General features: G+C 37.3%; 1 protein-coding gene across 1 annotated transcript in view; it reads left to right on the top strand.

The window, feature by feature from the left end:
- NFX1 (nuclear transcription factor, X-box binding 1) overlaps positions 1–22,369 on the top strand; it is a 68,104-nt gene extending 45,735 nt beyond the window's left edge. Inside the window, exons 21-24 of the mRNA XM_062494991.1 lie at positions 3,375–3,441; positions 10,244–10,389; positions 16,956–17,057; positions 18,583–22,369. Coding sequence (XP_062350975.1) covers positions 3,375–3,441; positions 10,244–10,389; positions 16,956–17,057; positions 18,583–18,658 — 391 coding nt within the window. The 3' untranslated portion in view covers positions 18,659–22,369. The remainder of the gene's footprint in view (positions 1–3,374; positions 3,442–10,243; positions 10,390–16,955; positions 17,058–18,582) is intronic.
- The last annotated feature ends 521 nt before the right edge of the window (positions 22,370–22,890 follow it).

The raw sequence follows: 22,890 nt of genomic DNA, 5'->3' as shown, positions 1-22,890 counted from the left end.
ACATCTCAGTATGTTTTGTTCTTATTCCAGTATTCTAATGCTGCATAAATTTCATGGGTTTGTAAGGGTGTTTGCTACTTGAAAATCCTTTATTTGATTTGCTGATATGTTGAGATAAGTGAAAATTTTATGTAAGCAAGCATTCAGAATTGAAGAGCAAGTTGCATCTTCTTTACTTTGTGAGCCGACTGCAAGATAGGAGCTGAATGTTTTCATTGCAGAGCTACTGTTTTAAAAGTATTTGCATTTAAAAGGGCTACTTTATAAGGACTGTTCTCTTAGTTGTGTGTAGAATATGTTTTGCTTCATCTTTTTCAGAAAACACAGCACACACTTTCAGTACAATAAGAAGGTGAAAATTCTGCATCATGTGTGGTTTTTTCACAATGGTTTTTGAAAACCATCAAATTGTTTTTTGAAAACCATCTACTGTGGTTTTTTGGAGTACAGTTCTATCTCATCTTTCTGCCAGCCACTGCCCATAGTGCACTGTTCATCTTCTTTGTACAGAACTGACCAGGGTTGTGCACTGTGCTGCAGATGGTCAAACAGATACCTGAAAAGTAGCCTTAATGCTTCCAAACTCCTCCTTTTCTCATTCTTTCAATGATTTTACTTGTGTTTTCTCTCTAGCCACTTTACACTCGTAATTTACAGTAAACTAATCCACCAAGACTATTCTTACTGATTCATAGCTAAAGCAAAAGTTTTTATTAGCCTTCAACTTACTAATTCAGTTACTTTGTACATTGAATTACTGGATGTAATTTTTCTAGTTTTAAAGGTAAACAAGTTTCTGTTTAAAGTAACGTAGCTCTCTTTACAAGAGCAGTAATCTGCAATTTGTGAAATCTGTGGCTTTGTGAATTTGATTCCTTGACTGCTTCCTGATGATCTTTTGTCTCAGTAGTCTAGCAAAAGATTTGACTTTGCATCGAGATGGCAGGATCCTGAAATTACATTTGTTACAGTGTATTTTTCAGGTGGCTCAGTATTCTGAATAATTTCAGACAGATTAATTTATTTTTTGCTTGAGCACATCACACCAGTAATGCAGGAGTTCAGAGCTTGAGGCTTTTTGCAGAGCATAAGTTAGGTAGGGGATCTTAGAATGATTGAGAAATATGACAGCTGCCTCCCTGTGCTTTCAGTCACTGCCTCAAGAAGGTAGCAGCTGCCAAAGACATTACTAGGATGCTATATTATCTTCTTTAGGCAATTTATCTGTGTAGCTGATACACTGTCAAGAGCTGAAAGAAATGTATACCTAAAAAGGAAGAAAACTTAAGAAAGAGGTGAGAACTGCTGATTTTGAGGTGTAATCTTTAATTACAGAACCCTAAAGCTCCCAAAATGCAGTACAACTCAAGGTAACAGGAAGAAGATAAGCGAGTGTTAGCATGCCAAGATAGTATGTCTGCTTTGTAAGACAATGACAGGAGAAGTGGGCACCAGGAATAGCATGTAATAGCATGGTAATGCTGCTGCAGGCTAATCTTGCTGATGTGTCAGGATCTGATAAGGAGTCAAAAGAAGTCTCTCCACCATATAGCTTTACATAAGGAGATACGCTGCTGCCAAGGGGAATCCATCTTGTAGCATGGAGATCATTACCAACTGAACACAAATCAGAGGGTACAGATCAACTCCCTGGACACCTCAGCACTGACCTTTCTAAGAAGATCCAGAAATGCACACAGAGAGTAAGAAAATGCTCCACTTAATCTGTTGACATGAAGTTGGAGGATAGATCAGCACAAGTATCAATGTCCAATTAGACACTGATGATGTTAATGGTGCTATTTGATGAATTAAAACTACTGCAGAAAGAGAGAACATGTGGAGTATCTAGCCACCTGGAGCTACACAAAAGAGAATTTTCTTATTTTGTCACTGGCTGTGCAAGACACCACTGTATGGACTATGAAAATCTCTTGTTTTGTAGGCTCCTGAATGGCTTTGTTTTTTCTTTTTTAAATGTGTCCCCCAGTGTATTAGCTGTTTCCTTAGTATGCTTCTAAATATGATACATCACGTATTTGTGGACCTTCTCATTGGATTGTTGATACATTGCTTTTTAACCTGCCATGACCACTTCACCTTGAAATTTGGGTGTTCATAGTTGGCATGCTATGTAGTATGTGCTTTTTAAACCTCAATCCTGAAGGTATCAGTGAGTTTGATTGGGCATTTTGTTTTTGATTTGGGATTTTTTGTTTGGGGATTGGGGTTTTTTTGAACTTGAAATTATTGTTGTAATATTTTTTTCCAAAGGCTCATACCATCTGAGCTGACTCTATATTTCATATCTTAGGTGTCTGGAGGTCCCTTTCTTTTTAACTCTGTCCAGGTCAGGTTCTTTTTCCAGTTCTCCCAGTGTTACACTTCTGTCTACTGAAGATCAGGGAGTTCTCATAGCTACATGCAATATCTCTGTAATCTCACTAAACCTTAAATGTTTGTTTACTAGTGATGGGCTGAGTCCATTGGGCTATTCAATGTTGTTGTTTTGCACATTTGTTTGACACCATTTGTGTGGTCTTTTGATGATACATTCACCTCAGCATCCAGAACTTTGGTAGGTCATCTACCAAAGATAGTTGTGCTTGCTTTGGTAGGCACTTCTTGACTGGTTAAATTCTAACGTCATTCACCAAGTGAATGGTATGGAATAGTGCCTGGTTTTTGAAGAACTCTTTACTTCTAACCAGCTTTGAGATATGAAATCTTTGAGTAGTGTTTTTTTCCCCATGGGGATGGTGGCCTAATATATAGCAGCCTTACTTTTAAAGTTAGTTTACCTGCTTATTTAAGAACAGAGCACAAAGTTTGCCCTTAAATGAAAGACTTTTGAAGTACTGTGATGAAGCTAGTTCCAAAAAATACGTCAAACAAGTCCTTAGTATCTCACATCAAGAATGTTTTGTTTGCTTGCAAGTTAACTTATGCTGCATTCTTAATAATTTGTTATGCTAGGTGAGCTGAAGACCAAAATCAGTCAACTTTGTCTTGGAAAAGAACTCCACTTTTTTTACCCTATCCCCATTTTTGTGTCACATTATTTATTGTAATTAAGTAAATTAATGACAAATAATTTAAAAACACCAAAATGGCAACTTTAAAATCTACATTATTCATTTGAAAGTGTAGAATTTTATTGTCAGTCAGTAGAAGCATGTCATAGCATTTTATTCTTCGTTCCAGTTGTTGAAGAGGAAATAATTATTTTTGTATTAGTGATGACACACTAAGAGTGTTTTAATGTGAATGAAGCTTCTGCTTCAGTCAGTTGTGTTCTTTAATTTTGTTCTTGCTGAAAAATATGAAGATATTTTATCCTCTTGCCTTGTTAACCTAGAATGCTGTTCTTGCAGGAAGGATATAAAATTTGTCAGTGACATCGAGAAGGAAATGAGAATGCTTGTGGAAGCTGTGAATAAGGTCAGTATATGAGTTTGATATTAATAAACACTATTAATACTCATAGTTATGAGTTGACACTAGATCTTCTTGGGCTCCAATATATTGCACAGTTTATTGTAAATTGAACAAAATTTTTGAGAGACCTAGTAGTTCAGGATCATTTTGGTGCCAAACCTTTTTTAAGGATTCAAGCAGTGCTAGGCTTTAATGCATCAATGGATTATCATCAATTTTTTTATCTCCATTAATAAAATATTGTCAAAGATTATGTCTAAACATTCAGACTTTTAGAAGGAAAGCCTAGGTACTTCTGATCCCTGTAGTAGAACTTGCTCACAATTTTTTTTTATACCTTCCTGTATTTGCCAGTGCATGAATTATTTTATTTATTATTTTCTTCTATAAGAAAACCTGGATTCAGTCACAGTGTTTTGAGAGACTCCATATGCTTAGAGAGGCTGATGCCACAGACACAGTTGTATGTTTTTCAGTGATACCACCTTCAGGTGTGTGTCAGCACAGCTTGCTGGTGCTCCATAAAAGACCTGGTATTATACATGGTTCAAAGGACCATGTAAACTATACTATCCTCAGTTGCCCTTAGCTCAAGAAGGAGCTAATCTTCTGTAAAAAGCACAATTTTGTTACTTCTAGGCCCTAGGGACACTTACTTAACTTTATTCCTTCCAAAAATCATGGATGATGTTTCTTAAACAGTCTTGGTGCTTGTCTGTCTCTCTGATGTCCTTGCTTATTGTTTTCATTGTTAGAATGGAAGACTGCAGTGAGTCAGTATGTGTCTAGTTATCAAAGGGGCCCCAGTGGAGTCATCCAGTCCAGCTCCCAGCTCAAGCAGGGTCATCCTAGAGCATATTGCATGGGATTGCATCCAGACAGTTCTGTAATATCTGCAGTGAGAGAGACTCCAACAACCTCTCTAGGTAATCTGTTTCAGTCCTCAGTCACCTGCACAGTAAAGTTCTTTCTCATGTTCATGTAGAACTTCCTGTGCATCAGTCTCTGCCTAATGCCTTTTTTCCTGTTGGTTGGCACTATTAAGTGGCCAACTATTAAGTTGCCTGGTTCCATCCTCCTAACACACTTTCTTCACATGCTTATTGCCAAAGGAAGTAATAGTAAATGAAATCCTATTTGTCATCTCTTCTTGAGGCACAATAGGCCCAACACTCTCAGCCTATCCCTGTGAGATGGTGCAGTCCTCTGTCATCTTTGTAGCCCTCTACTGGACTTGCTCCAGGAGCTCCATTTCTCTCTTGTACTGAGGAACCCAGTACTGGATACAGAATTCCAGGTGAGGCCTCATGAGGGCTGAGTAGTGGAGCCTCTTATGATCACCTCTCATGACCTCCTGAGTGGTGGTTACACTCTTCCTAGCATACCATGCTGTTTCATGACAGCTTGTTGCCTACCAGCACTTCCAGATCCTTGTCTGAAGATCTGCTTTCCAGCAGGTCAGTCTATACTGGTGCATGAGGTTCTTCTTCCCTGAGTGCAGGTCTCTGTACTTTAAAGAATTTCAGAAGGTTCCTCACTGCCCGTTCCTCCCACGTGTCGAGATCCTTCAGAGGGTCTGCACAATGTTGTGTGTTTGCCCCTCCTCCCAGCTTTGGGTCATCAGTGAACTTGCTGAGGAGGTATCTGCCCCTTCATCCAAGTCATTGATGACTAAGTTAAAACAATATTAGAGCCAGTACTGACCACTGTGGATCACCACTAGTTACAGGCCTCCAGCTTGACTCTGCCACTGACCACAACTCACTGTCTACTCATCCAGGCTGCACTTCCTGAGTTAACCTATAGGCTGTCACAGGACAAAGTGTCAAAAATCTTCCTGAAGTCCAGGTAGGCCATATTCAGTGCTCTCACCTTACCTGTCCAGGGGATAGATAATTGTTTTGTCATACAGTCAGATTGGTTAAGCATGATTTTCTTTTGGTGAATCCATAATGACTAGCCCTGATCACCTTCAGGTCATCCCACAATGACCTTGAGGGTGAACCATTCCCATCACCTCTCCAGAGACTGATGTGAGACTGTGTGTTGGTTTTGCATAGCCTAGTTTTTGGTGGGGTGGGGGGGCCACAGAGGTGGCTTCTGTGAGCAGCTGCTAGAAACTTCCACCATGTCCAGCAGAACCAATCCCTGATGGCTCTGAAGATGGACATGCCACTGGCCAAGGCTGGGCCAGTTAGAAATGATGATAACATCTCTGTGATAAGATACTTAAGAAGAAATCAAAACAAAGGTGGTAGCACAGTGTTAATTCCAGCTAGGGAAGAGGAGGAGGTGAGAGCTTGTGAGAGAGACAACATGGAGACACCAAAGTCAGTGGAGAAGGAGGAGCAGGTGGTGCTCCAGGTGCCAGAGCTGAGATTCCTTTGCAGGCTGTGGTGATGACCATGGTAAAGCAGGCAGCCCTGCAGCCCCTGGAGTTCTACAGATGCAGAGATCCATCTGCAACTTGTGTGGGGTGTGCTCACACCAGAGCAGGTGGATGCCTGGAGGAGGCTGTGATCCATTGGAAGGACCTGGTGGAGATTAGGGGTCCCTGCTGCCAGGCTGGAGCAGCCTGTCCTTAGAGGACTGCACCCCATGGAAGAGTGATCTCAGTTTTTGGAAGAACTGTTTGCCTGTGAGAGGAATTTACATTGCAGCAATTCCGTGAGGACTGCTGCTTATGAGATTGGAACCATGCTGGAGAAGTTAGTGGAGAACTGGTTCCCGTGGAAAGGGACTCCACAGTTTCACAGAGGAACAACTCTCCCTGAGCCAAGCGAAAGAAGAGCTTGGGTGATGAATTGGCCAAAAACCTCACCCCCCGTCTCCCTGGGCTGTTGCTGAGAAGGAGGAAGTGGCTGGGGAAAACAACCCTTAAACCCATCTATTTTACTTCTCATTTTCCTGCTCTGATTTTGTTAGTAATAAATTCACTTTCTGTCTCTGATGTTGAGCCTGTTTTGCCCTTGGAGTGTTTTCTTCTGGTCCTTAACTCATAGACCCTTTGTTAAATTTTCTCTCCTCTGCCCAGCTGTGGCGGGGGAGGGTGAGTGAGTGGCTTTTCATGGGTGCCTGGCATTTGGCCAAGGTCAAGCCATGACTGACTGGCCTTTAGTTCCTCAGAGTCCTTCTTGCCCTTTAAGAAAGGGCACGACATCACTGGGGTGATGTTTGCTTTCTTTCCATTTTCATGCACTTCACTGACCACCGTGACCGTTCAAAGATGATTATAAGCAGCCTCACTATGATGTCTCTCAGCACTCATGGATGCATCCTGTCAGGGCCCATGGATTTGTGGATATCAAATTTACCTAGGTGTTCTCTAACTCCAGTCCTTGACCAACAGAAACTTTTCCTTCCAATATTCCTTTACCCTGGTCTCCAGAGTCAGAGATTCTTGAGGGGTTGTCAGTGAAGACTGATGCAGAGAAGGTGTTCACATACTCAGTCTTCTCTGTGTCCTCTTACTAGGGTCCCCCCTCTCTTTGTTATTAGGTCCACACTATCCTTAGTTTTCCTCTTGTTGTTTAGGTATTTGAAGCCCTTATTTCTGTCCTTATCATAATTGGCCAGATGTAATTTCAGATGGGCCTTGGTCTTTCTGGAGTAATTTCTACTTACTCTTACAACTTACGTTCGTTCCAAGTGACCTGACACTGCTTTAGTCTCCTGTGTATTTACTGTGTGAGTATTAACAGGAGTTCCTAGTTCATTTGTCTCTTGCCCCCTGTTTCTTGTTCATTGGAGTGCAGATTATGCTAATTATACTCGAGTCCCTCCAACGTCAGACACTTGGAAGTAGATGCGTAGAATAGTGGTTTGTTATCTATATTGTTTTACCTATGTTGTTTCATACTTGCCCAGTGTTGCATTGCCTATGGTTATCCTATTTTACGCATTCCTTTATACTTTATCATACACACATATGTACACAGGCTCGTACACATACAGCTTTCTATATACGATTGCATATACCAAATATATGCTTATTCTAATATCAAACCAAGAGATGTAATTACATTAAAAAGGGGGGCAACCATAGATCTTGAATTTGCAGTTAGTGACGTGAAATATACCAGAACAAGAGTACCAGAGAGCTCAAGAGTATCTCCAGTGCTTTAGTTTTCAGTGCAAACCAGCTATTTGTTAAATAATGATCCTACAAAGCAGACAAATCATGTCTGTTAAGGAGCATCTACATTACAGAAGAGAAGGAAAATCAAACTGTATGTCATTCTTTTCCCTGTCTGACTTAAGGGGGGAATGACTCGGTGTACCCAGCTTTTATCATGAGCAGGATGAACCATTTAGGGCCACGTGACAGTTGTGTACCTCAAGGATCAGTTCCGTACCATGCTACCCATAAGGCTGCAGGGAATTGCTGTTCCTTAAAGGTATGAGAAATTCCCAGAAAGCTCACAGAAATCAAGTCGTATTTCAAAAGGGAGGAGATTTTCCAGGGATTGAGGTGAAGCTGACCAGCCTGTAGTTCTCTGTGTCCACCTAGCCTATCTTGAGGCTCAAGTGACAGTATGTGTGGAGGCCATGCTCTGACACTCTTTTCCTTCAAAATTGTGGCAAATAGGGTGTAAAGGGGAGTATTTTCCATGCACTGTAAAGTTCACTTGCCCTTGTACTCAGTGCTTCTTGCATAACTTTTCTTCTTATTTCTGTGAAAGACTTAGAGGCTTTCTTTTCTCTCTTGTGAGAGTCAGGCTTCATCTTGCAACCCACAGGTTTATGTAGCTAAAGATTGAATTAATATGTGTGACATAGCATTATGCAGGGAGGCTGGTTTTAGTTGTTCTTCTGCTGTGATCCTCAAGTCCTTTTTGTGCTTGAGTCTGTATTTGGTTGTTTGTTTATTATGATTCATAAATTTCTCTGACTAAATACATGGGTTGTTTTCTTTGTTTCTAGATGTAGAACTTTACTTGTATTAAAGGTATTTTGTGTGCTGATCTATCAAGTATTCATGTAGCTCTGTCTGTATTGGTACTATATCTTTCATATTGACGACTCTTACTTAGGCTTACACATTTTGCTTCTGCTTTTTAATTTTTTCTTGCATTTTACCTTTGGAGATTCCCACTTCAGGTTAACTGGGTACATGATAAAAGGATTTTGATGCTGAAAAGTTTTAGCATTAATGTGATTCAGCTCTGTCTATCATATATGACTTTGCTTGCCTCATAAACATCTCTTGCCCTATACCTACCAGTATGCATTCTACCTAGCATAGCAGAGTTTTCGTGGTTGATATATATAAGCAGAAAAGACAGAGGACATATATATCCAGCTCTGTGTTCATAGGGACAAGAATTGTGATGTCTTCTAGAACATGGAACCACCACCACTTTTTAAAAGCAAGCATACTAGTTGTCATAAATAGGTACAGAATCTATGGAGTTCTTCAAATTCTTGTATCTGTGCTGGAAGTGTTGTAATAGCTGTGAGGTTTATTACTGTTAATTGCAAAGTAAAGATAATCTGTCACCATGTGATTACCCTGAAGACTTATTAAAATGGCTGACCAGTTTCTGGTCCAGTTGTTGTTTGTAACTTAGCAATTTCATAATCTAAGAGACAGATATTAACCCTCTATTTTCAGGGTAGCTGCACTGTACCCCCAGTGACTTGTTCTATTACATGTGGTGGTTTTTCCATTAATTTTGGTGGCTGACCTTTTGTAAATCCACACTGATTGTTCTTGGGGACTTTTCTCCTCCATGTAGCTAAAAACAGATTTGAATTTTAGCTAATCAGACAATAGTTCTTGGGTTCTTTCTGTTTGTTTGTTTATATGTAGTTGCAACAGTTACCTTTCTCTTGTCATTGGGTTCCTACCCCATTCTTACAGTCAAAAGACTGGTGATGGAGAAGTGGGATATCGTGTTGGTCTCTCAGTGACCTTAAATGTACTGCCTGCAGTCCTACGAACTTAGGTTGGGATTTCTCTAGAAGTCCGTGACTCGAATTTAATCTACTACAGGTAGTTTGTTTTCCTCTTGAATCCCTTCTGTTGACCCAGAGACCTAGAAGATTTAATTGGTGGTCATGAAGGCAAAAGTTGAAGCAGTGTCCTGAATCCATGAAAGCAGATTGAAGTACTGACTGACTCATCTTTTATATGCATTTGTTGTTACAAATTGATCCAGCCCATTAAGAACCTGGGTTCATAGGGCCCTGCTTTTTTTGTTTGTTCTTTTACTGTTGATATAATAATCAGTGTTGAATCATGCATTATCAGTCATTGTTAACTGGTTAAAAATAGAGCTTTGGGGTTATATTTAATAAAGAATCTACATGAAGAACTTGCAGATAAATAGCTTCTTTGGTAGAGGAAAGTGATTGATAAATTTGACATCTTTGTAGCTATCTGCAATATGTGCATTGTGAGGCCAAACTGCAAAATAAAATTGGATCTGATGTGAACTTGGCAGATCATTTTGAAAAATACAAATTCTGATGAAAATAATTTTGTATTTTTTTGGGGGATTGAAGTAGAATGACTGTGATCAGAATTTGTATTTCAAACGTTAAAAATACCCCTATGTGGGTGTGTGTAAACTTTGAGGTGATGAAAACAGACAATTTAATTTCGGGAAATTAATATTTTCAAATGAGCTTTCTCTCAATACTGAGGTCTTTGCAATTTGTGGTATTGATTTTGTCATAGCAACAAAATTTTAGAGGTAGAAACACCTTTTTTCATTGTTTTATTCCCCCTGGCTCTCCTGAAGGAAAACTTCACCTTTTTTTTTTTTTTTTCTTCTTTCTTAACCTCTTCTGTTGAATTCAGGGCAAGCATACAAAGAAGAGTCATTGTTACCCACCAATGAACAGAGATCACCGCAGAATCATCCATGAATTAGCTCAGGTTTATGGCATTGAAAGTGTGAGCTATGACAACGAACCAAAGCGCAATGTTGTTATCACTGCAGTGAAGTATGTAATTCATTGTTGTTTTCAAATATTTACACTATAGCTTAAATAATTGGATGGGTTTTATCACTTACCAGAAGGAGTTTATTTACAATGTAATTTGCAAAATGCAGTAATTTCCAGTAGAAAAAGTTTTAAAGCAGTTTCTGAATTGATAGTTTCATGGGCTCATTTAGTCAAGTAAATCTTCAGAGAAGAAAACACCATTAGAAATAAAAAAGCTAGGAAAGTACTTAGCGAGATTGTTTTCCATTAATCCTAGCAGTAACTTGTTGTCATCAGCTAGATTTAATAGAGGTATCAAAAAATAATGTATGTGATAAAATTTTATGAAAACTAATTGTTGGGTTGAGAAATCATACTTAAATTTACACCACTTTTGAAAAAAATCTGGTTATTGTAACATATTTCTCCATCTGTATAAACCTATCGCAGAGTATACTTCCTCTTCATTTAATGGACAGAGATGGAACTGGAATTACTGCAAATGGAAGAGATTTCATAGCAAAAATGAAATGTTTTGGAGAACACTCACAGAGGGCAGTTCATAGTAGAGAAGAAAACGGAGGGAATATAGCTAGGGAAAAAACAAGCTGATAGTGTGGGAAAGTTTGTGGTGTCAGGGCTTCATTGATTGTACTGCTTACTCAGCAGCATTTGTCAAACTGTGATTATTTGACCACCAGTTGTTTTTAACTGTAAATATTGACTGCAGTCATAAGAAATCTCTCATCTTCTGTGCTACTGGAGTGCCATGAGCTATTCCTGAACTTGTTTATCAGTTGGTAGCTTAGCTACAATCTTGATCTCTTCCAAGAGAGACGGAACATTACTTTGATCTTACAATGTAAGATACTTTTTGTTTCAAGTAAAGGAAGATGAGCAAAGAGTTAATATTTGAAAAAGCTTATTTAAAAAAATAAAGAAATAGTGAAATAGTGGGGCAGATGAGAAATTAGTAAGGATGATAAAAGGAGCAGGGCAGATGAATATGCATTAAAAGCAAAGGGTTATTCTGCAGCTTGAGAATGGGAGGCCTTCCTCTATATGGTTTTAGGATAGATTGCACACTTGCTCCTTTTCTTGTGTATTTCAGGGAATAGTATACTGTGTGGAATGCATATGCTTCTATTTCAATACTGCCACTCTTAAAAGACACTTGAGTAGTCTACTGAGGCTGTTCTGCTGCATAGCAGTATTTCTTATTTTAATGGCTTCTTCCAAAGTTTATTTGAATTTTCTTTTTATTTGCCACTTCTTCAAGATATAAAAAACATTGTAGCCTCACATGAGTAATAGCTCAAGCTCTAGGATAATAGTTTTCGAGTATTTCACAATGGCTTCTTCAACTCCCAGAGCTAGTAATCACCAGAAGGTCCAAGTGATACTGTTTTATTCTGTCTCAGCAATGCCTTTGGATTTCTATCATGGGCTATTTCATGTATAAATACATGAAAATCATTCAGGCAAAAAGACCATTCCTTTTCTTCACACTCCACCTTTGTGTCATTCAAATGTTAACATCCCTATATGGGTCCATTAGAAGGGTGAGAAAATCTCCTTGGTGCTAAGAAATCTTCCTCCAACCAGGCTTCTTCCTGTTCCAGAGATCTAGGGGCAAACTTTGCCCTCAGCCTCTGTTTCCATCACCATCAGTAAAAGTTTGTCATATTACTGGCATTAGAATCACTCAGTCATCAATCAGCATTGCCCATATATAAGCACAGAGAAGATCATTCCCAGTATTGACTGTTAAGCTTGATCTGAATTACAGTTGTGGTGTCATTTGAAGTGTAAGACCTGCAGTGAATATTTGCAAGTGCCTTTCTCTGTGCTTCCCTGTTGGTCAGCATTGCAGTCACCATCCTTTGAACAGTTGCAATGCCAGATTGTTTCTGAACTAGGTTCAGACGTAATATCCAGACTGCTATGATGAGAAGCGTAAAGATTTGCTTTTGAAGTACACACTTGTGTTTCACTGTACGTGTCAGTGGTTTTTTGAAGTCTTTTACTCAGTAAAAATTTCCTCCTTCTCCAAATAACTCTGGATTTCAGAGCCTGTTAATGGGGCGTTTGCTTCTTTTTATGTAGTGTTCAGTGTTTAAGCAGCTGGTATGGATTTGAGACATACTAAAAGTGGTTTTGAGGGCAGTCATCCCTGTAAGACTCGCCTTTTTCCTGCTACTTCCAGGAGGAACATTAGGCTCAGTTTGTCCTCATGAACAAGGGGACTTCTCAAGAAGGTGACAAGGTCCCACATGGTTCTCACTGAGGAATTCACATGCTGCCGTAGTTCATTGACATGCCCTGTGTTACTTTTTTTTTCACCCGGGATTTTATTTCCTTCCAGTGAGGTCAGTCTGAAAATGGTTTGGAAATGGTTACCAAATGTAGGCTATACAAGATCAGCAGGATCAAAGACCTAAATAAATTAAACCCCCTGTAACAACATGGAACATTCCTATTAGATCATGATAGTTACATCACAGGAAGAAAATACTGCACGTCCCAGTACATTTAACTACAAATAGTGCTGTAAGGTCACCAGCCAAGGTGGTTTTAACAGCAGTCCTACTTCAGAAGAAGGCGGCATCTTTTTCTTACTGTTTTTTTTCCCCCCTTAAGTATTTATTTCCTTAAATTGTTTGCCCTGAGAATACTATGTGTTGCTTCTGGAAAGCTTATGACATAGAATGTATGAAGTTTAAACAATCAGGAGACTGTTGAAGAGGTATTTGCTTTATTATTCCACCTCAACTGTTACCAGTTTTTGGAGACATTTTTCACAAAAATCTGCTTGATTTGAAAGATGGTGGTGCATTATTGCAAGACTACATGGAATAAGTCTGGACAGATTGGTGGACTAAGAATTTTGTGGTAGTTCGTACCAAAACAGTTCAATGCTGATCCATCCTGTAGTTACAAAAATTGAGCTTGAAGTCTTGAAGAAGATAAATTGAGTCATGATTTCCACATTTCAGTTTCACACAATAGGCTATCCTGTCAGCACTAGCACTGCCTTAAAATCAGCAGATAGTTTATCTTCATGCTTTTCCCTGTAGTGCTGTTAAAAATGTGTCATCTCAACTTTGTTGCTTGAGGCAAGCACTTGACTGTTTGTTACTTTCAGAATAAGTTAATGAAATGAAGAATGGCATGGCAACTTTAATATCAAAATGCCCAAAATGCTTGCAGAGCCTTTTGTTTTCATACCAACAGTTCTTTCATAATTGGTGATAGATAACTATGGCTGCTTAGGTAGGGTCTGCTTTCTTTCTTATTTCTGGTAATTAATTAATCAAAGGCTTTTTTTTCCCATTGTACATCTGTTTAGTTGAATTCAGTTGTTTGGGGTTTTTCCACGTGGGCTAAATGTGAGTAACTGCTGCTTCTTTTTTTTTTTTTTTTTTTCCCCTCTAACCGATCAATGTGCCACCAATGTATGCAGAAAGTGGTGTTAATTTTGCTGGAGTGTAAGTTGATAGATTTTTGTCTCTATATCCGCAGTGGTTTCATGGCATACCAATTTGCTGGTATCTCTTCTGCTTTTTCTTTTTGCTCTTTTTTTTTTTTTTTTAAGGATGCTAAATTTTGTCGAAGCTAAAATAGGTCTAGGCCTTGAACCAAAGCAAATGTGGTTCCAGGGTCATCTCTAATTTTTCACAAGGCTTTGATCCCTCATGATTTTTAAAGGTTTGCTATATTAACGCACTATGTCCTGGGAACATTTAACGTTAGAGCAGAACTGCTGATTTACTTTCTTGAAATGAAGGAACATTATCTTCTTTTTTCAATAAGTTTTGGGGTTTTTTTTGCTAATTAGGATAAAATTACCACACATATATTCCTCCAAGTGCTCTGTTTCTGACATTTCAGAGCTCTCATTTATTTTCTTTTTTACTATAGAAGCAAGATTTAGTCTGATATTCTAGTGTAGGGACAGACACCATACTTCAGTTGTTGAAGGCCTTTCTAGCCTTTCTTCTTTGTTTTTTTTTATTGCTTAATTACCTCCAGGCAATTTGCTTTCTGTGTTTTTGCATATCACAGTTGATAAAAATGAAAGAAGACAACAGAATACCCTCCCATCTGCCACTGTTGTCTTTTTCCAGTTAGAACTCTACAGCCAAGTTGTAATTGAAATAGTGGTGTGAGCATTTGGCTTTTTATGGCAGGCTTAGAGCTAAGGGAGAGAAGGACTTTTTAACTGTTTTAAACAGGAGAGGAAAATCAGCTGTTCTCAACTGATAGGACTGTTAATATGCTTGTTGTTAGAGTGTACATGTAAACATAATATAACCTTGAAAAAATTATGGCCCGTGACAAGCAACTTTTTTTCCAAATAATGAAAGCTTTCACTGTTGGGGGAATGGGAATGCTTTTTTAATTGGTGGCCTGTGTTTGTATGTAAGATTTTAGTTTTTAGTTTAGTTTGCTTTTTAGTTCATTGGAATAGACAGTCACTGCTGTTTAAAACTATACTGAAAGGGGCTCAGGAATCACCATGTAATATTTTAGTGGCCTTTTGACTTGCTTTGAAAATGTTGTGGAGTTTTTCATCTGTGTTGCCAAAATATCACAAAAATTTGCCCGTAAAAACAGACTGATAGAAACAAGATGTTATGAAATAAAAATGATAAAGATAATGGAAATAAGACAAATACTTAATTTTTGTGAGCTCTGAAATAGAAGTGGTGATCATCTGTGTACTGATGTGAGATTTCAACTGCTTAGAGCTCTTGGGGAAATGGGGAAAAAAAGTATGAATTACCAAGTATGTGACAAAATATGGAACTCAACATGTGCACATTTCTGAAATTATACCAATATGCAACCATTGCTTTGCAGCATTGTTGCTATTCAGTATGTTATTTTGAAAGAAACAAGATGCATGTGTTGGTATTCATTGACTAGGAATTTAACGTAATTAGCAAACACAGAGAATCTTATGATCTGGAGGAGTATATTTAAAAATGCATGAATAAAGTAAATAAGGAGGAAACATTCAGTGCTCAGCATAGCATCATGTAGGTTGGGAAAAGAACCTTAAGATTACTGGGTCCAGTGGTACTGTCAAGTCTACCATTAAGCCAAGTCCCTAAACACCATATCTACACATGTCTTTTGTACCTCCAGGAGTGCTTACTCAACCACTTCCCTGGGCAGCCTGTTCTAATGCTTGACAACTCTCTGAGTAAAGAACCTTTTGCAATACCCAATAAAAACCATTCAGGAATGCAGTTTAATTTAGTGTACAAGAGGTAGTTTGATCTGAAAATGTCAGTAGTATGGGTTTTGAAGAAAGTGCAGGAAAGGTAAAAAATTGACCTTGATGAGGCTTAAGAATTTTAATTTTATTCAGCTTGTCTGCCCCCAGATAGGAATAAGAAGAAACTGTGAATGGGAAAGATGCTCACAGTGGAAGCTCTTTCAGTCTTGTAGTTAAATCGTCCAAGTGGAATTAGACAACCTCACTTTTGAAAGTGGCTCTTGAATTTAGAGGAAATTTTAAGGCATCTCCACAACCTATTAGAGATACAGTGTGTTTGGTAATTATTTGGATTTTTTTTTCCTAGTTAGATGCCTTTTTGGAATGATCTTTGTAGGACTTTTTTTTTTTTTTTTGTCTCCTCGGTGTTGGGGGTTTATTTCCAGAATTTTTTCAAATATATGTATTTATATCCTTCCTCTTTCTCCAGCCATTGCAGCCTTTGGGCACAGATTGCCAACGGAAGTTGTGTGGTTCACAGCCTAAAATATATAAGTATACATGCTAAAGTACATTGTCCTCCTGTACTGGAGAACATACTGCCTTGTAACCATAGCCATGGGGTGACTCTTACACTGCAGGTGGGATGGGCACAAGTGTGATGCTTCTTTATTTGGTGGCAATCACATAATAGATTGTAATTAGTGTGGAGGACAGAAGAAGCTGATTTTTTAATTTCCTCACTCCAGTGCATAATGTTTTTCTCTTATCTGATTCACCTGGAACTGCTTACAAGGAAGAGGTAATGTTGTTTGAGAGAGTGCCTCTTAGCAGAGTGCTGTGATCAACGAGTTTAATGTGATCCACTGCCAGCATTTGAGAAGGTGCTTCCAAAATATGTTGTACAGATTCAGTGAACTGTGTTCTTGTGCTGCTGAGTTAAGCTGTTAAGTTGTTCCTTCTGATTTATATCTTTTCTTTGAAAGAAAAGATATGTTGCCCTAGAGTATAAGTATTCCAGTTTTGCTATTTTAACAGCTGATCATTTAGGGCACTTGATAGTAGGAGTTGTGGACTTCACATGCAGAGAAGGAGCCTCAAATCTAGTAAGCTGCTTCTGCATCTTTTATAGACAGCATTGAAGAGACATTTACAATACCTGCTAGATTTTTGGTAAAGAAAATGTAATTTTTTCAATGTGGGTCTCCATGGTTGGAAAATTAAATGTTTGAATAGATGTTTTAAGAATCAAGTGTGAACTCTGACACCAAAACTGCTATTTACAAATATTACTCATTCTCAGTTTCTTTATGAGTCTGATTTCCTATTGAACTAAATAATCTTTCTTTTATTTCTTTAGAGGGAAATCCATTTGTCCAAGCAATACCTTAACTTCTGTGCTAGATAAAGAAATGCAGAGCAGGCCTGCACCTCCTCTTCCTCATTACAAACAAACAGATAAGTAAGGAATTTAGATTTAAAACCATATTCTTTTATTTTTGTGCTGAGTTCCCCAAGGACCATATCCCTGAGCTTCAACTTCATGTGCCCTGTTTCTTCTTTTTTCCTAACCCATACACAACTTTAGAGCTTGCAGCATGCACTAAAATGTTCTTTCCATAGAAGTAAGCCTGCAATGAAGTAATAAGAAAATGTAGGCTTGGCTGTGTTGTATAGGCATAGTAGTATAAAAGATATTATGGGGTTTTAAAATTATTAAATATTGGATAGTTGGGAAGAGAGTGCTGTTTTGGCAGTTCGGGGATGCTTTTTTTTTAACCTTTAGTCAAGAGTAATGTCTTACTGGCATAAAATAATTTATTTGGATGGGTATTAAATATATTTTTTTCTTGTGAGGATGAGACTACACAGTTGATTAAAGGTGAACTACTACAATTTTTGTCAGATAGAATTACTGTGAAATGGGATATTACTCTGTGAATTACAGAGAATTACTGAAGATGGGATATACATATATATAAGGCATCTTTTTGAATTGTCTTGAAAGGACAGTCTTTACATTGTATGACTTGCCAGCTTCAGATACTTGTAGTTATCTCATAGTTACGATTTTTTTTCAATGGATTTATTTGTTCAGGTTTACCTTTTAGAAGTGTTTTGCTCACAAATTTTTCCCAAATGAGCATCTGAAATCATGTTCAAGTACCTTTTGCAGAAAGGGACTGCTTAGTGTTGCAGTAACTACTGCTGGTAGGTGCTGCTGCAATACAAAGTATGCTGCTCTTGAAAAAATGTAAATTATTTCGGAGCTGAGCATCTACAGGAAAACACATTTCTGAAAGGATTGCTTAAGGTGTAACTCAATGTCTGTTTTTAATAGGTTGTTACTCTTTGTTTCCATTTCTGTGGGATTGATGTCTTCACTGACCCTAATTAATGCCAAGGAGTTATGTAGCAAAATTAAATAAAGGGCTTTAGCCATTTATGTTTCATTACCAGAAACAGTTTCTTTAGAAATTTTTAATTCTACAAAATCTTTTGGAAGATCTCATGCTATCCTACTGAAAAAAAAATCTTTACAGTGTTTGGATTTGCTATGACCATATATTTTTGTTACACTTGCTTTTGAGAGCAAGCGGATTTGATCATCAGCTCACTTTAACAATATTTCTCTTGCTGTTTCTTTTAAAAAGGCATTTTGAACCTTCAATCTTTGGCACAGTATCATTTTTGTATAAATATTACCAGTAAATTGCATTTTCTGGTAAAACCCCAAAAGGAATTTTATCCATTCAGACACATGTTGATGCACATTAATTTAATCAAACATATATTTTTGTCAAAACTCAGTTAATAAAGGCTTTCTGGAGCATTAAGGTACTTCAAATAAAACTTAATTTAAAAGTGCATGCTATTGACCAATTCAGTGTGTATATACACATTGAGACATTACAGGAGTTTGTGATTCAGTTTGTTTTGTATCTTGTTTTTCATGCATGTAATATCTAATGTTCTTATAATTTCAGGAGTAGTGGAAATGGTGGTTTATCCAAACCATTAAAGGAAGAGCCAGTAATTGACTACTTTGATGTCCAGGACTGAAGTGATTGATGTAGAATCATTCAGATGAATCAGAATCACATAGATTATGATACATAAGCTTAGAGGTGAAAATACAAACTTATTGTGCGAGGTGATTTTTGATTATCTGTCAAATGGTCAGTTGTTCAACATATTCATAATCTAACATCTAAAGTTAGATTGATATGCTAATTTAAAAAGTTAAGCATTTCAACAGTTTATGTAACTGCATAATACCTAACAGTAGTATGGCTTTTGAAATCTGGGTTTGGTGCAATTTTGTATCGAATGTGCTGTCAGAATAATGTAGATTTTCATTGATGACTTTGAAGCAAGAGAAGAGAACTGGTGGTAAGCAAATATATTTTTGGAATATTAAGAAAAACAATAAATCTCAAATATTTATTTTGATGTATCTCACACAACTTAAAATGGACAAGAAATAATCTGTGATAAAAACACTGGTTGGGATATTCTTCAAGTATTTTCACGTTTTATTAATTCACTTCTGTGTTACTGTGGTAAATTTGAGAATTTGAGTTACTCTTCTACATGGAAAGAAATAAAAAATTTAAGTATAAATATATACATAAATGCCTATTAAGAGTACAGACTTGCTTTGGAATCTGAAGAACCAGTATTTGGGGAAGGTGGGGAATTAAAACTTACTCTGATTTAACCAAGCAAAAACAAAGGAGAAAACCCAAACCAAACAACAACAAAACCAAACCCACAACTTGAGATTACTACTACTACTACTACTGCTACTACTACTACTTTTTTATTCAAGACCTTGAACAAAATGAGACTTCACATATTATTTTGGTGTTCTCTGCATGGTTTTATTGTGGTTTATATTTTTTCCGTACTGTGCAAGCTTAAAACAAATGTGTGAAGTTTGGTTTAAGTATGTTTTGGATTTAGAATAATACTTGTAAAATTTTTAAGACCATCTACCTAAACTATTTGGCAATGGAAGATCTTTGCTTTATGGGAAATACCATGAACAAAGTGACAGTTTAAACACTGAAAGACACTGGAATGGTCTCATGATGGTGAATTGTTTCCGGATCTTGATTTAAGATAGGAGAGTAGCTCTCTGGGAGAGGAGATTGTAGGTCTGATCAGAAGAGGGTGGTACAGCTCTGAATTTGAATAATATCTGTTCTCCTGAGGAGAAGGTTTTTTGTATTAATAGCTTTAGGAACTTTGACACTGATGCACTCTGTTTCTTGTTCCTTGTGGCTGCTACGAGTAATACTAGGGGTGAGTCCCCTGTCCAGCATCAGAGACTGATGCTAAAAAGGGGCTCACTGTGTTGTAGTGTGAGATTTGTTGCCAAAAAATGGAAGGCATTTACTCATGCTTAGATTCACTTAAGAGTTATCATATGACCCTGAGCCTTAATGATGAAACATTCCATGGCTACCTTTCAATTGTACAGCTCATGAAACATGGAAAAACAAGTAAAAAACTCGCAAACTGTATCTGTCCCACCAAATGTTTTGAAAATTAAAATGCATGCTATTACTGTATATTTTTGTAGGAGTTTATTATTTCACACTTAAAAATGCAGTCTTAAATGTTACTAAACATTTGAAGTGCTTCAGGTAAAGCAGGTACCTTACTGAATGTTCAGGCTTTTAATTTGTATGTACTGATTTAAATTTGTTTTACTTATTTTGTCTAATGCTTTGTGAACAGATGTGAGAAATAAATCAGTGTCTTACATTGCCCTTAATTTCTTAAGCAAATTATGGTTTGATCCTACAAGGCGTACTGCTAAGTTCAGCTGAAGAAATAAGTTACCTCCAGGAAAGTAGTTCTTCAATCCCTTCCTTGGACTGTATCTGTACCAGTGCTTGCAGAGAAGTGCTGACTCTGTGTGGCCAAACAAAGGCTATTGCTGGTTTTGAAACTCAGAGGTATACATAAAACAGCACTGACTTAAAGCTAGTAAGACCTCCAGGAAGAATGTATATAGTTACACTGCAAAGGTAGGTTCTAGACAGGAGCTGGCACATGTCCAGTGAACTGAGTCAGGTGCGTGTATACTGGAGCACACACAGTTGGTTTACTATAGGTAGACCTAACGTTACAGAAAACCAAAGTGATTTAGTTGATAAGAAATAGAATGAAGCTGAAGCCAGTTAACTATTCACACTTTCAGATGGTTATAGCCAAAACCATCACATTTGCACCTCTGCACATTTGTGTACATTTGCACCTCCTACAAAAAGTTTTTATAGGGTTATTTTCAGTTCTGTTTAGTGAAATTTTTATCAGATTATGGCATTAACATAAAAATGAGAGCTTTGGTGAGATGCACTTCAGCGGTCAAGTTTTCACTGCTTGTAATAAGAAAATGGAGGTAATTTCAGTTTCTCAAGATAACAGATTTGGTAATAATCATTAATCTTCATAGAGAAGTCATACTTCTTATCACTTGCTCCTTAACTATGTGAATGTTAAAACATTTTTATAGATCTGTGTGTTACACATCTCTAAATCATGGCTATTGGAGCTATACCTGTTGTTATGAACCAATTCACAAGTACCAAATCTTTTCTTAAAATGCATTTTAGTAACTTGGTTAAAAATATGATACCATATGTTTACCCATGAAAGTGATTTTCTGCTGGAGCTCAGCTGCATAGCCTTAAGAAGGAATTCAGCAAAGGCTAACAGTGGTGCTCTTCTCTCTGTTTTGTTTTGCTTTTGCTGCAATGTATCAGTGACTTCCTTATGGAATAGTAATAAAGGCTGGAGTTTTGATATATGTGATAACTTAGCTTCATATTGCACGTGTGCCTTGTGGAAATACTTTTCAAATAGCTATTTTTTAAATCTGAGCTGGTGTTTATAACTTTTATCTAATAGAAAAATAAATAGATAAAAGAAGTCTTTGCATCAGTGAAGTCAGTGGCAAAAATCATGGTGACATCACTAATTTATGACTTTGGCTTCAGTATGCTAGCAGTTTTCCACAGCCCTAAGAATAATATTGTCTCCTGTAAATATATTTGAAGAAAGTACTTTTCAGTAAGCATCTTTTGAAATAAGTTATGTGATACCAGTTGGAATTCATGCAACTTCATGAAGTGCTTTTAAAATTGTGTTTAAAATAGGCAGATAGTTTGGCATTTGGGCTGTGCTGTTGCCTGTCTGTATAGTTTAACATATTTAAAGTGCTCTGAAAGTTCAGTATTTGGGTTTAACCTGAAATTGTATAAGATACATAAGTACACTTCAAGATCATTGTTTCTGTGGCAGTTTTTACAGTATCTGCCTCAAAATGAGCAAAGTAAAGTTTTTCTAAAACACTTGTCATTTGTTGAAAGATTTATATTTAACTTGATTTTGTCAAGTTACTGATGTAAAATTATTTTCTTTATAAACCCAAAATAAATGTAAATTTAAAGTTTAGTGCTTTGGGATTGTTTTCAAATTTCATCTTGGTATTCAAGAATTGGAAGACTGAGACATCACAGAGAAAATAGAGTAAAGATTTATGTGGACATTTGGGAAGTTCCTTTTCCTCAAATTTTTAAATAAAGTATGTGGTTTCCTGGATTTTTAAATGAATGCTGTGTGGAGAATGAAGCAAATAAAGAGGGCTTCCCAGAAAATGGAGAATTCTTGGAGTTCAGAGCTACAGGAGAGATTATTCTGGATAGAAATGCACATTTTGGTTATATGAAAAACCCTTTGTTATGTCAGCCTAAGTGCTACTTGGCAATAAAATATATGATTTTAACTGATGGTCCCTTCATTGTTGTTTGTTCACCATTAAATTATAATGGTGACTGTAAGGCATGTGGGGGGGAGGGGAAGTGAGGACTAACATAACTTTGAAGTCCTGTGGGCATTAGATATAACAAATTCAGGATGATATTTGGGGGGTGGAGGGATGGTGTAAAAACTCTGCCATCACAGTTCAGTAAGTGACAGGAAGACTCAAAAACCAAGCAGTCTGAAAATCAGAAGTTTGAAATAATATGAACTGGCTCCTCCCAAAACTTTTAACCCAGGTCATGCATTTTCAGCAAAAGCCTGACCTGATATTTCAGATGAAGTGCAAGGTGGCTCAGAAATTCAGGAAGTGTTCTCAGATTGAAGAGTTTTGAAAGAGATTAAAACCTTTTATCTTGCTACTTCAACTGCCTATAAGTTTGGACTTTCAGGATATTTTTGGAAGATGAGGATGGCATGTTGCATGTGTACAAACACTGGAAAACATGTTAATTGGAAAT

The sequence above is a fragment of the Cinclus cinclus genome, chromosome 1 (genome assembly GCF_963662255.1).
Source record: "Cinclus cinclus chromosome 1, bCinCin1.1, whole genome shotgun sequence".
Lineage (NCBI taxonomy): Eukaryota > Metazoa > Chordata > Aves > Passeriformes > Cinclidae > Cinclus > Cinclus cinclus.
Note: the sequence above shows the minus strand (reverse complement) of the source record. Positions and strands in the feature narration are given on the sequence as shown.